At 59.5% G+C, this 13,381-nt stretch overlaps 2 protein-coding genes across 5 annotated transcripts; one reads left to right on the top strand and one right to left on the bottom strand.

The window, feature by feature from the left end:
• The first annotated feature begins 56 nt into the window (after positions 1-56).
• POLR2J (RNA polymerase II subunit J) lies at positions 57-6,397 on the top strand. Its single transcript, XM_030872082.2, has 4 exons — positions 57-2,530; positions 3,735-3,824; positions 5,255-5,429; positions 6,209-6,397. Exons 1-4 carry the CDS (start codon positions 2,478-2,480, stop codon positions 6,242-6,244), a joined length of 354 nt encoding a protein of 117 aa, XP_030727942.1. The 5' UTR covers positions 57-2,477; the 3' UTR covers positions 6,245-6,397.
• A 178-nt stretch (positions 6,398-6,575) lies between these two features.
• LRWD1 (leucine rich repeats and WD repeat domain containing 1) lies at positions 6,576-13,364 on the bottom strand. 4 transcript variants are annotated; one of them, XM_030872076.3, is made up of 15 exons: positions 13,146-13,355; positions 12,401-12,635; positions 12,185-12,301; positions 11,595-11,735; positions 11,245-11,349; positions 10,861-10,983; positions 10,668-10,782; positions 10,359-10,468; positions 9,951-10,158; positions 9,375-9,447; positions 9,140-9,280; positions 7,604-7,695; positions 7,264-7,419; positions 7,072-7,184; positions 6,579-6,977 (listed from the first exon to the last, which is right to left on the bottom strand). In XM_030872076.3, the coding sequence occupies exons 1-15, from the start codon at positions 13,223-13,225 to the stop codon at positions 6,831-6,833; spliced, it is 1,956 nt and encodes a 651-aa protein (XP_030727936.1). In that variant the 5' UTR covers positions 13,226-13,355; the 3' UTR covers positions 6,579-6,830. The 4 variants fall into 4 exon arrangements, with proteins under 4 accessions (XP_060141084.1, XP_060141085.1, XP_030727936.1 ...); XM_060285101.2 differs by having other exon boundaries at positions 6,576-6,977; positions 10,861-11,349; positions 13,146-13,360; XM_060285102.2 differs by lacking the exon at positions 13,146-13,355 and adding an exon at positions 12,974-13,131 and having other exon boundaries at positions 6,576-6,977; positions 10,861-11,349.
• Between the last annotated feature and the right edge of the window lie 17 nt (positions 13,365-13,381).

Here is a 13,381-nt window from a genome sequence, read left to right as displayed (position 1 = left end):
TTAAAGAAAACCAGATATCTCAATTTAAGGAATTTAGCGCTTTTCTTTGTATGGGAAGATGTAAGAGTCTGGGCTCACCAAAATCATTCCTTTGATATGTACCTCAGCTATCTGGGGCCAGTATCCCGTGTTTTCACATCCTGCATTTCATCAAGCTGCACCTCGGGGTTGGCTGCAGTCTGATGATGGCTGGCTGGCCGATATTCTTTGTTTCCTTCCTGAGTTCCCTCAGGGCTCACGGTTGGGGGCAGGGCTGCAATGGCTGACAGCTGCGGCATCTTTTGTTTACTGACATGGCAGGCAACATTTTATTTCTCAGTAGCGTCCTTGGCCCAAACTTTCCCAGGATGACTCAGACGGGTGAAGGGGCATCATTACTGTCATTACCTTCTATTCCTCCGCAGTTAAAGAGGCCCCCACCCACTTGGCCTGGAGAGTCAAGGTTGGTGTGGGCCTCCAGCAAATGACATTTTCTCACCCCAGGTCTCAAAGCTTAAGTAGGAAAGAGTCCTTCCCGGGAAGTGGTGGGGGAAGCTCCAGATTTCCTTGGGGGCTCCTCAGCTGTTCCCCAGCCTTGAAGAAACAGCTGGAAAGCTGTTAGGGCTTCAGTAGCTAATCTGAGACCCCAGCCCCTGTTGCTTCAAACCGCGCAGGTGGGACTTTTATGCTAAGCTGTAGTCTGCAAAATATCAACCAACCAAAACCGACTCACTTATCCCTTATCCCTTCAAGTTCCTCTCATACCTGTGTTGACTGAAAACAAAACAAAAACAAAAATGCACAACCTAAAAGTTGCGAGTTATGTGGGATTTTTAAAAAAATATTTTTTAAATTTTAATTTATTTATTCATTTTTTGGCTGTGTTGGGTCTTCGTTGCTGCAAGCGGGCTCCTCTTTGCTGCGGTGCGCGGGCTTTTCATTGCGGTGGCTTCTCATGTAGCGGAGCACGGGCTCTAGACGCGCGGGCTTCAGTAGTTGTGGCTCACGGGCTTCAGTAGTTGTGGCTCGCGGGCTCTAGAGCTCAGGCTCAGTAGTTGTGGCACACGGGCTTAGCTGCTCCGCGGCATGTGGGAACTTCCCGGACCAGGGCTCGAACCCGTGTCCCCTGCACTGGCAGGTGGATTCTTATCCACTACGCCACAAGGGAAGCGCCTTATGCGTGATTTTTTGGGTTTTTGGCCGTTCCACGTGGCTTGTGGCATTCTAGTTCCCTGACCAGGGATCGAACCTGGGCCCCAGCAATGAAAGCGCCGAGTCCTAACCACTGGACCTCCAGGGAATTCCTGCGAGTTGTGGGGGTGGTTTTTTGTTTGTTTTCTGGGTGGTTTTTTTGCCGCACTGAGCGGCAAGAGGAACTTCCCTGACCAGGGATCAAACCTGTGACCCCTGTGGAAGCTCAGAGTCTTAACAACTGGACCACCAGGGAAGTTCCTGCGAGTTATGTTTTATCGAGGACCTTACTGAGGACAGTAGCCTGGGAGACAGCCTCTCAGATTGCTCTGCAGAACTGTTCCAAAGAGGTAAGGGAGGAGCCAGGATATATAGGAGTTTTTTGCTGAAAAACAAACAAAACACTTGTAGTCAAACATCAAAAGATTACCGCTAATCACAAAAGACAGACATCTCAAGTTAATGATTTCAGCAGTTTTCTTCGGAAGATGAAAGAATCTGGGCATTGAAATGATTCCTAGATATGCATCTTAACTATCTAGGGCCAGTATCCTGTTTTTCTCCATCCTGAATTCCCCTCAGGGCACACCGTCAGGGGCTGATGGCTTGATGGCGGCAACATTCTTTGTTTATTGAAATGGCAGGCAACATTTTTTTGTCCCCACCAGCATACACTTGCCACCTCCCCGGCCCTCACCCAACTGCTCCCCTAACAAGAACCTCGCTAGGCTACAAGCCCACCTGGTAAACCAGTAACAACCCAGCCAGGAGTCTTGTAGCAGCTTGCCTTGGCAGGTGGATTATCCATACACAACAGTCTAGCCCAGGGGAGGCTTCTTCTGCCCCGGCTGGTCACACCTGCCCACTAACCCAAGGCTCCATTCTCCATTCAAGAGCCTCTTGCCATGTATTCCAAGGGCACATTTCCAAAGAGGGATCAAGGGGCAAAGGGAGCAGAGAGAAGAGTTCAGGGTTTCGGCTTAGCCTAGACAGAGATGTCTCAAAAGAGCTGCCCCCAGCGTTAGGAGCATGCGTCAAAACATGCCCGCAGGTAAGCCCAGGAGAGGACCTTCCCGACTCACGCATGCGCAGAGCCACCAGCTCCTCTCCCTCCGGCAGGCTTTTCTAGCGCCTGCGCAAGATCCTCCAGACCGATAGAGGGCAACGAGCCGATCCTCACACGGGTTTGGCACTACCGGCATAATCCGGAAGCAGCCGCTAACCCGGAAGTGGTCGAGTTATATAGGTCGAGTTCCGGAGGTGGTGGCGGCTGTGTGTGAGGCTTGGGAGGCTGCTGCGACGCTAGGATGAACGCGCCTCCCGCCTTCGAGTCGTTCTTGCTCTTCGAGGGCGAGAAGAAGTAAGTGGAACCGGCCTCGGTGGGAGAGGGTCGCGGACCCTCGACCGTCAGCGCCCGCAGGTTCTGGGGCTTCTCTGCCCGTCCGCTGCCGGGGGGACAGAAGGTTTTGCTCTAGCTCCACAGAGCGCTTCGCCCTTGAGTCTGCCAAACTTAAGACAGTCCTAGGTGTTGGTGAGTCTCCCCATTTTGCAGATGAGGAAACCGAGCTTCAGAGAGGTTAAGTAACTCTCCCAGGCGCACAGAAAGTGGCCGGTCTGTATTCGAACCCAGTGTGTCTGGCTCCAAAGTCCTTTTCCTCTGGGATCTGGTAGCCCCCCTCACTCGTCTTCCCGCCCACCACCTTTATCCTTGCTGCAGCCAGAATGATGGCTCTGAGACTCACACCGGATCTTCATTCGCTGGTGTAAACCCTCCAGTGACGCCTGATTGCCTGCAGGTGAAGGGAAATGTAATCCAGTGCTCAGATAGCCTTGACTTGGCTCCTGGATCCCCCGCTTGAGAACTCTGTGCCTTTGGGCAAGTGACAGTCTGCCTGAGGCCCACTTTCCTCATCTGGAAAATGGGCTTATTACTGTATTAAATCACAGAATTTTCTCTAAGGGGAGATTAAATTAGGTAATTTATGTAAAGCGCTTAGTCCAGGGCTCGGCACAAAGAAGACCGTCTTAAACGCTGGCTTTTCCTTCTCTTAGCTGTCTGGTATCCAGGGCTCTGCTCTGCGGTCTAGCCCCTGCCCGGCACTTCACTCTCCCTTGAGAGCGGTGGTTCTTAACCGGGGGCCATTTTGCCCCCCCAGAAGACTTCGGCAGTGTCTGCAAACATTTTTGGTTGTCATAAAGGGGATGCTCGTGGCATCTAGTGGTAGAGGTACTGCTAATACCCCACAGTGTACCAGACAGCCCCCATACAGAAAAGAATTTTCTGGCCTAAAATGTCAGTGGTGCCAAGGTTGAGAAGCTCTGCTTTAGGAAGAAGGAGTAGTCCAGAGGTGAGATGAGGGTCCCACAGAGCCAGGCGTGGCTGGGTTTGGGGTATAGCCACGGTGCTACTCTGAGTCACAGAGGACGTTATGGGATGAAGAGATGGGAAAGTCTTCCAGGAGGAGGTGGGACCTGAGCCTGCCTTGAAGGGCAGGGTTTAGACTCTGGGGAGGAGGGAAGCCGCGGCCCTCCCCACCAACCTGTTGCCTCTGCCTCTCCCTTAGGATCACCATTAACAAGGACACCAAGGTACCCAATGCCTGTTTGTTCACCATCAACAAGGAAGACCATACGCTAGGAAACATCATTAAATCGTAAGTTCCAAGTCAGAGGCTTTTGGGGGTTATGTTGCTCTTTGAGAGGCCAAGCTTAAGTTCCAGGAGATGTTCTCAAGTCTCTCTGAGCTCCAGGAAGTCCTTCTGGGTGCTGGCTCTAGGAATTCACACATCCCAGTACCTTTTCTTCAAAATGACAGTGACCGGTTTCTGTTCACGTAGACACTTTCCTGTGTTGGCTCAGTTATCTGACTAAAGGAGGAGAATGTGCAGCGAGCCACAGGAAAGAAGGCCCGCTTGGGGCTCTGCTCACAAGCACGGAGACGCATTCAGCTTTGGCCACCCACCCCGCCCCCATTTGTGACAGTGACCTCAGTGACACCTGGCATTCTAAGATGTGTGTGCCAGAGATTGTAACTTAGTAGAATAAGGGAAGGAAGTGGGAGAGTGCCTGTGTGCTCATCCGGTGCCCTGGTGGGTTCCTGGTAATTGGATGGTGGGTGTTTGCACCGGTGAAGTCCTGGCCTGGTAGGTGGCCAGCAGTAGGATTGGCCAGAGACTTGTCATTTCGCTGCTGAAAAGTGCCATCAGTGAAGCCATGCCTTTCCCAGGTTTGCATGTTTGAGACCGTGGGCAGGAGCTTGTCCGGTCTTCTGGTATAAGTAGCGGACGGAGTTGCCCATCTTCTTTGTGGATGCCTCCTGCCCAGCGCCAAGCCAGTGGTGCACCCAGGCTTTCCTGGGGCCCTGCTGCCCCCCACCCTCCCCCACTGTGTGAGCCCAGTGTTCCCACCTGTGCCAGCCGCCCCCCCCCCCCCAGTGCTCACATTTCAGGGAGCTGATCTGGAGAAAACCCCCACACGCCCAGGGCACAGCTCACGATTCAGGCTTCGCTTCCCCATAGTCTCGTGGACCAGGACCCCATGCGTGTGGACGGCAGCTGCCAGCCTGCATCGCCCAGAGGATTTCCGTTTCCACTTTATTAAGTGCTCAGAGCCTGGGGCCTTCTCCCCCTGCTGCCTTTATTTGCTGTGCCAGATGCTCTTTGGGGGCTGGGAATGGGGCTTTTTTTTCCTGAACACTAGCTGGATTTTTACTGCCTAGGGAGGTTTCTTTGGGGCCCTTGAGGGTCCCTGACGTCTCGTGAGGGAAGAGGTTGCTGGAAACTGTGTTTACTAGGTAGGGTCGTTGATCCTCATGGATGTAGCTGTGTGTATGGGAGGAGTCCCCACATGCTGTACCTTCTTCACATGTCTGTCTTACTTGGACATTTTTGCAGGGGCTGTGGGGTGGTGACAACGACATCACACAACACAAACAACTAAAGATCGAGAGCAGCTGCATTTGCTTATAGGCCCCAACCCAACGGGAAGACCCTTGGTTAGAAGGCCTGGAAGGTCACAAGGGGCCAGAGCCCCAAGGGCCCTAGGCTCACCACCCACCCGCACCCCACCCATCCCTGTGTCTCAGGCAGCTGCTGAAGGACCCACAGGTGCTGTTTGCTGGCTACAAAGTCCCCCACCCCTTGGAACACAAGATCATCATCCGCGTGCAGACCACACCGGACTACAGCCCCCAGGAGGCCTTCACCAACGCCATCACAGACCTCATCAGCGAGCTCTCCCTGCTGGAAGAGCGATTCCGGGTGAGGAGCTGGGTGAGCCGGAGGGGCTGGGGTCAGTCTGGACGCCAGCCTGTATGGTCACAGCTGCAGCGTGCTCATGCCCACACCTAGGACGATCCCCGGGTTGTTTCCTCTGATTTATTCAGTGGGGGAGATGGGGGCTGGGCGGAGGTGATGACAGAACAGGGGTGTATACCACAGCATCCGGGAAGTGTGGACTGAGGGGTCATGGAGGTGAGGCCTGGGGCCTGCTGTCTGCACCCAGGGTGGGACCTCACCCAGTGCCAGGGTCTCCCTTTGTGCTCTCATGGTCCCCGTGGAAGCAAGGGGCCTGCTGCCTGGGGCTGTCCCTCCAAGCCTCTTCCCTGTGGTGCCGCTGCCCTGTGGTTTATCTGTCTGGGGGCAGCTCATCTTATCGTAGGGTACCACCATCAAGAAGGCCAGATGGGTGTGGTCACATCTCACGCAGGGGGCTTCAAAGTCCAGACACGATTTAGAGTGGGAAGGATCCACGGCTTGTCAGATTTTCAGTCTGTCAGTCACAGGCTCACCAGGAAGCACCCCTACTCCCCCGCCTCCCTGCCACGCCAGGCAGCAGGACCTGTGCTGCAGGGAAGTCATGGTGGCTTGAGTAGGGCTGGCTAGAGGGTCCCTGGGGTGCTGGCTACCCGGTGCCTGGAACCGTTTGGGGCCCCTGGCCAAGGTCCTGGCAGCCCTTGGTCAGGGAGGCTGAGGCTGCGTTCCCAACATCCTCACCCGGCCATCCCAGCTCAGGGCGCCGCCTCCTTCCTCCCCCTCAGGTGGCCATCAAAGACAAGCAAGAAGGAATCGAGTAGTGGGCTGCACCCGGCTCTTCTCCAGGCACCAGGTGGACAAAAGCACTTCCTCCAGCCGTGGGCCTCCTTGTAGAAAGTCCCTCACCCCTGACACCGATGTGTCCTGTACACAGAGTCTGTCTTACCTTCCTAATAAAGTGTGGCAGGAAAAGACCCAGCTGCGGGCTGAAGCAGAGGTGACTTCACAGCCTTGGGTCAGTCCAGTGGAGGTGGGGGACCTGTTCCGGAGCCACTCGGGGGCCTCATTTCAGGACTAGCCCAGGGAGCCAGATTTCTGTCTGAGAGGGTGGCAGGAACAAACTCCTTCTGGACAAAACCCGGGAACCTGGGGCTGCCCGGCGCCGTCTCAAGCAGAAGGAACTGAAAGCTCGTGTGCTTCCAGGCGTCCCTGCCCTGGGAGCCTCAGCTGCCGGGCCTGCCTGCCTCACTCAGCGGCGGACACCTGATGGGGCCCACAAACAGCTCCCCTCAGGCTTCTCTTACACAGTAGACTTTAATATAAAATAGTCACCAAAAAAAAAAAAAAAGTCACCGATAAGAAGGTCCCCCTCACGACCCTAAAAGCTGAGTAAGTTGCGTCCCACAGTCAAGGCTGGTTTCTCCTCCAGATGGCGACAATGTTGGAGTCCGTCAGTGCCGTGAGGTAGGTAAAGGTGGGGTCGGCCACCACCGTGTTCACCATGGTCCTGCTCACTGTCTGGCCCAGGGCCCGGGGCTGGGGCCACTTAAGGATCTGGAGGGGAGAGAGAGGGCGCTGGGCTCCTGCTTCCTGACACGGGCCCCCGGGCAGCCCCAGCCCTGGCGGGGACCGCAGTGCGCATGCCTACCTGCGTGGGGGCCTGCGGGGTGGCCGGTGGCGGGGGCCTCTGCGCCACGAGGGGCCTGACATCGTAGATCCACACGTTGCCCTCCTCGTCCCCGCAGAGCACCATCCCCTCACCTGCCAGCACAGAGACGGGAATCAGGTGGGGCGGAGCTCCCAGAGGTGCAGGGTTAGGGGTGGCCGGCAGGCGACTCACCAGGACAGGTGCTGAGTGAGAAGTAGGCGAGCTCGGTGGGCGACCACTGCAGCCGGGCCAGGACCACGACGGCCACTGTGGACTGGCTGCCCCGGCCCTGCCACGTCTGGCTCCAGCTCCACAGGCAGATGGTGCCCAGGCTACTCCCTTTGGAGGCTGTCGGGGAGAGTGAAGAACTGTGCCCGGGGGCCCCTCTCCGGGCAACTCGTGTCCCACAGTGGGGACCTCTCCGAAGCCCTCGGACCTAAACCCCAGCCCAGGGAGAAGTGACCCCAGAAGGCCTGACCAGGGCCCATCTGGGTCCCAGGAAGCCAGACTGTCCCGAGCTAAGCTCGCTCACCCACGACGTCCTCGTTCACGAACGCCAGCCCGTCCACTCTCCGTCCAGTTGCCTCAGAGCCCTCGGAGAAGACGAACTCCACCTCACACACCCTGTGGGGCAGCGGAAGTGCTGGTCAGCCAGGAAGGCTGCACACAAAGGGCCGCTCGCTCATTCAGACACCTGCTGGGCACTTACTCTGGGCCCTCCCTGGCTTCCAGGCCCTGGAAGGGGGGAGCCAGCACCTGAGTGTGCCGAGTCACAGGCGGTGGCAACTTAGGGGGCGCAGGGACATGGCCAGGAAGGGCTCTGGAGTGAGGCAGCGCTTCCGAGGCTGAGTGAGGTGAGCAGTTCACTGGCCAAGTGGGTGCTTCTAGGCCCAGAGACTTGGTGGTGCGGGGGGTTGCTCTGACGCTGAGGACAGTGGGGAGTGGCTGCGGGCACACTGCTTGGAGAGGCCACCCAGCAGCTGCCCGGAGTCCTGGAGCCAGAAAGGCAGCCGAGTACCAACCACGAGCAGCAGACACATCTGAGACGTGGGGGAGACGCCACAGGACTTGGGGACCAGGCAGGGAGGGAGAAGGCAGGCCCAGGACTTGACTCCCAGGTGTGGCAGGGGGACACCACCAACACCTGGCTGGACAACTGCCACGGTCTGTGCTGAGGTGTCATTACAGTTCCCTCCTGCCACCTGCCCTAAAATTCTTCCCACGCTATTCCCCATGCTCAGGATAAAATTCAAGATCTCACCAGGGCCCACAGGGCCAGTATATCCTCTGGCCCAGGCAACCTTGCCACATCACCTTGTGCCAATCCCTCCAGTTCTCCAAGCTGTGGCCAGCTCTCCCTGGTCAGCCAGCTGTCCCTGCCACTGGCCCTTTGCGCTTCCCCCGTGTGAGCACCCTTCCTGCCTCTGCCCACCTGACTCCCTCGGGACTCATGGAGAGCATGAGCCTGAGGACCTGTCCATCCGCCACTGGTCACCTCGGAGTCCCCTCGGCCTCCCTGCTCCTCTCGGAGCACCTTATTCTCCTTCCTCTGTAGCTGACATCAATCACACTCGGGGGGGTTTTAATGCCTGTCTCCCCCACCAGGCTCTGGGCCCCACAAGGCCAGGGGACCCCTGCCGAGCACTGTCTCAGGCCTTCCAGGTGATACAGAAGAGCCACACGCCTCCACCAGGCCCTTCTGGCCCTTCTCCTGGCCCAGACACCGTCCCGTTGTCCTCCACTAGCCCTGGGATGTGAGTTACTGTCCCCACTTTGTGGATGACAAAATCATGTTGGGCAGAGGAAGGTCACACTGCTGGTGAGTGGCAGGACCTGGGCAGTGATGAGGTGATCAAGCCTAGAGAGGGAATGGACCTTTCCTCAAGAGATGGGCAGGAGGTGGGGACAGGGCAGCTCTGAGGAGGCCCGTGAAAACAGCCTCTGGCTGCCCAGGGCAGGGGGCGTGTTGCGGGCATCACTGCAGCAGGTGTGCCTGGGGTCAGACACCTGGACTGGGGGCTGCCCGGCTCCGAGGACTGGCTTTCAGGGCACCCCTGCCCGTTCTCACCTCCTCTTCTGAGGCTGGTCCAGCCGCACGTCCCAGCAACGGCAGCCGCCCTCACAGCCAGCCAGCAGGTAGGCATCCGGGCAGGAGGCGACGGGGCAGAGACGCAGGGCGATGGAGGTGGTGTCGAGTGTGAGCAGCTGGCTGCCGGCAGGTGAGAGGGAGGGCGTGAGGCCACAAACTCAGGTGTGTGCCCACCCCCACGCCCATCCCCCGAAGTCCTGCCGCAAAGCATCACCTGGCTTGGAATTCGTAATCGTGGTTGGGCACCCCGATGTCCCAGAGGATGATCCGCTTGTCATAGGAGGCCGCTGAGGAGGGGATGGGAAGGAGAGAGGTGGCCCTGAGGAGGCCCTGCTCCCTCCTGCAGGCTGTATCCCAGGCTGAGACCACGGCCCCAAGGCAGGGAGGGAGGGCCACGGCTGGGAGAAAGACTCCAGGGCCTACCATCCTTATCTTACTCTAACCTATGTGCCCCACGCCACGCAGCCATGTCCCGAAGTCTCTGCTCAGATATCACCCTCATCACACCCAGAGGGCCAGGGGATCCACCCAGGTCCCCAGGTCACAGACGTGGCCCAGGTTGTCAGAAACCTCCAAAGCCACAGAGCAGGTTGGGGGAAGAGACAGAATCTGAAGCCTGGTCAGTTGTCCATGAAACCCTGATGTTCCTACCGGTCTGCGCTGACCTCGGCAGCCAGCATGAGGCCCGCCAGCCACAGGAGCTCCCTGCCATCCCAGGAAGGAGTCCTGAGGCGTCAGGCTGCAGGACGGGTGCTAAGGGAGCCCCGGAGGTTCGGGGAGGGGGTCTTACTGAAGAGGTGGGTCTCGTGTGTGGGGCTGAAACAGAGAGTCGCAATGGCCTTCTTGTGGGCCCGGATGAGCCCGCAGCAGAAGCCGGCCCGCACGTGCAGCAGCCGGACCAGGCCCCGCAGGCCTGCAGCTGCCAGCACGCTCCAGCGCTTCTTGTGGCCTGCCTGTGTGACCACCGTCAGGGCTGTCCAGGCCACTGAGAAGAACTCCTGGGGAGGGAAGGGGAGGGCTCACCGAGGGGCAGGGCTACACGCGTGCAGGATCAGGCCCGGGAACAGGAGCCCAGCATCAAAGAAAAAGGTCACCTGGTGAGTAGGTGGCCGAGTCTGGCCCCCCGACCCCAGCGCTCCTACCCCCAGGAGCCAAGGCTCTGCCTGCCACCCTGCAGGAGCAGGGCCCCGGCACTCACCTCACTAGGCGCCTTGTACTTGTGCAGTACGATGCCCGTCTGGCAGTCGATCACACACACGGCCTCCCCACCACACGTGGCCACGGTCTGGGATGTGGCCCCTGCCTGCCCTGTTTGAGAGATCAGCCTGGTGACCCACTGCAGCCCCTCCTCCTGACCCTGAGGACACTCTGAGCTCTCTGTCCCTCCCGATTCCCCTGTCCACCCAGGCGGCCCCTGCACGTGGTATTCCCAGGCCCCGTGCCCAGAAAGCTTGCCCTGCTTGTTCCCTGTGGCCCTCGCCCCGCCTGCCCCCCGCCGAGGACGTGCCCTCGTCCCAGGCTGGCTCGAAGGCGCAGGCCCAGAGCTGGGTCTCCAGGTCACGAGGGCTGTTGTTCTTGCTGTGGCACTGCAGGAAGTGCAGGGGCTCCAGCTGCAGGGCAGTCTGTGGGAGCAGAGGGGGGTCATGGCTGCCCCCGGGCCTTGCTCCCACCACACGCCCCCTGCCACCTTGGTAGCTCACCTGGCTGCCAGCAGAGCCCACAGGGCTGCCCTCCACCTGGGCCAACGGGGAGGTGCACACCCGCTTGTTGGGAGAGAGGTTGACTGGGCCATCACCTGGCCGCTTCGAGGCCACTGGCCCGGCCTGTGGAGGAGGGGGCGGGGGCAACCCGAGGGCCTGGTGACCATGTGTCCATCTGCCCAGGGCTTCCTTCCTCCCCATCAGAGGCTGGACTGCACTCTCCCATGGGTACGGGAGGCCAGGGGTACCAGGGTCAGAGGGAACCAGCTCGAGCAAAGAAGGCCATCTCCTGGGCACACTGCCAGGACGCCTTCCTAATGCCTCCCTAGGCAGGAAGGGCCAGGGCAGGCCCTGGGAGCCCGGGAGCCCCATGGAACCACTCACCCTAGGCTCCTGGATAGTGGTGGCTTTTGGGGGCCTCTCTGAGATGTTTGCCTCATGCACCTGAGTCCCACCAGAGGCCACCAGCTCCTCAGAGATCATCCGCACCTGGGTGGAGCCAGGCCATCAGGAAGCTGAGCACATCCCGGGGGCCTCCAGCCCCTCCCCAGACGCCCAGTCAGAGGGTGCTTCCCGAGCTGGGGAAGAGTCCTTCCAGCCCATAGGGCTTCCTTCCATGACCTGCCCACTCCCCACATCCCCTCATGGCCAGAGACCTCCAGGGTGGCTCAGGCTATGGCAGCCAGGGAGGAGCTGGGAGAAGCGACTCCCAGCACAGCGGGGTGAGGACATACCCTCCACTGGGTGAAGTCGCTGAGGGACTCGGGCCCATAGCGGACGTCTCTGACGGCCGACCTCACAAAGTCTGCCTGGGCCTTCTCAGCCTCCTCCTCTGGGCTCAGTGCGGCCATGAACTTCTCCCAGTGAGCTGTGACCTGGCACGAGAGGGACCAGATTCAGGCTCAGCCCACCCCGGCTCTCCTGGACCTTCTGTGGCACCTTTGCCTCTAATCTCAGGGCCAGAGCTGTCTCAACCTCACCGCCTCTGGGATGCCTCCCCGAATCACAGCTTTCTCAGCTGCAGGTTGCACAAACCCAAGCAACACAGAGGGAGAGACAGGCCCCTGAAGGGAGGAGCTGGCCCAGGGTAAAGTCACCGTGAAAGCATCCCAGCCTCCCCTGCCAGGGCACGACCTCCAAGGACAAGAGGCCAAGCGCCACAGCCAAGCTCAAAGCAACAGGTCGGGCTAGGGGCTCAGGGCCACTTGGGGTTGGGACAGAGAGCCCCTGTAACCCCCCTTGGTGTCCTCCAAATGTCCAGTTCTGTCACTCCTCAAGGCCCCCGACTGCTCCCAAGCACCAGAGACACCGCCCCGCCCCTTACCCTGCTGGTCAGCTCCCGGTTCAGGTTCTCCACCTGAGAGCAAGTGGAGGAAGCGTCCTTGCCGTTGACCTTACGGAGCTTGGGCAGGAGGAAGGAAACTTTCAGGTTGTCACTGACCTGGGGGATGAGGCAGGAGAGCGGCTCGGGGTCACCCCAGCCTGTGGCTGAGCCCGAGCCCCCAGGGTGCTGGCCCGGGATGCGGGGCCGCCCACTTACTGTCAGAAAGGGGTTGCCCTCCAGGCTGAGCTCCTCGAGCTGTGGGAACTGGCACAGGACAGTGACATCGCCCAACTGGTTGTTGGCGCAGCGGAGGATGCGCAGGTGGGACAGGCCCAGGTTGGCGGGCAGCGTCTCCAGTTGGTTGTTGGAGAGGTCCAGCTCTTGCAGCTGCTTCAGGCGGCTCAGCAGCTTGGGGTCCAAGTGCTCTGAGAGCAGATTCATCCCTGACAGGCTGGGGAGAGGGGCAGACAGGGCGGGCTCAGGGGGCAGGCAGGCCTCCCACCCCGCACGCACGGCAGCCCAGGTTGCCTCCGACGGCTTTGGCACCTGACATTTCTCCTGCGTGCATGGCCGATCCGCAACATTCCCCCACTTACTTTAACCCTGTCCCTACTTTATAACTTGGGGCAGCTGGCCCCCTCCAGGATGCTTTTCCTGATCCTCTAGGGGGGCTTTCTGTGCTCCCCAGTCCTCTGTAATTCTCTCAACAGGTTGCTCCATATTCTTTCTGCAAGACTGTCTCCCTAGCAGCCTGGACCCTCTTCTGAGGTAATGCCGCTCCGGGCCTACCTGACCCATCTCATAACGACAGAACGGCGTTTGTCCCGAATGATTAAAGACTCTGTCGAACCGACAGGCTGATAACGGGGCCGGGCAGGGAGAGAGGAACGGTCCCAGGCTTTCTTCCCGACCGTCCGCCGACCCAGGCCCTGGTGGAGGGCGGTGTGGCCCCGGCCCTTACTCCAGGCTCCGGATCTTCCCCAGCCGGTCGCACTTGGGTCGCCCCCGCTGGATCAGCAGCCGCGCCGACAGGGGGCCCATGGCGAGGAGGCGCGGCCCGCGGGGACCTGATCGACGGCACGCGAATCCGGTGCTGGTGCCGGCGGTTGTCCGATTCCAGGAGGTGGCGCCGCGCGAATCCGTCGGCGGCGGCGACCGGAAGGAAGCGGCCGCGCGGACCTCGTACCCTGCGCGCGC

The sequence above is a fragment of the Globicephala melas genome, chromosome 15 (assembly GCF_963455315.2).
Source record: "Globicephala melas chromosome 15, mGloMel1.2, whole genome shotgun sequence".
NCBI lineage: Eukaryota > Metazoa > Chordata > Mammalia > Artiodactyla > Delphinidae > Globicephala > Globicephala melas.
This window is presented reverse-complemented; position numbering and strand designations above follow the sequence as displayed.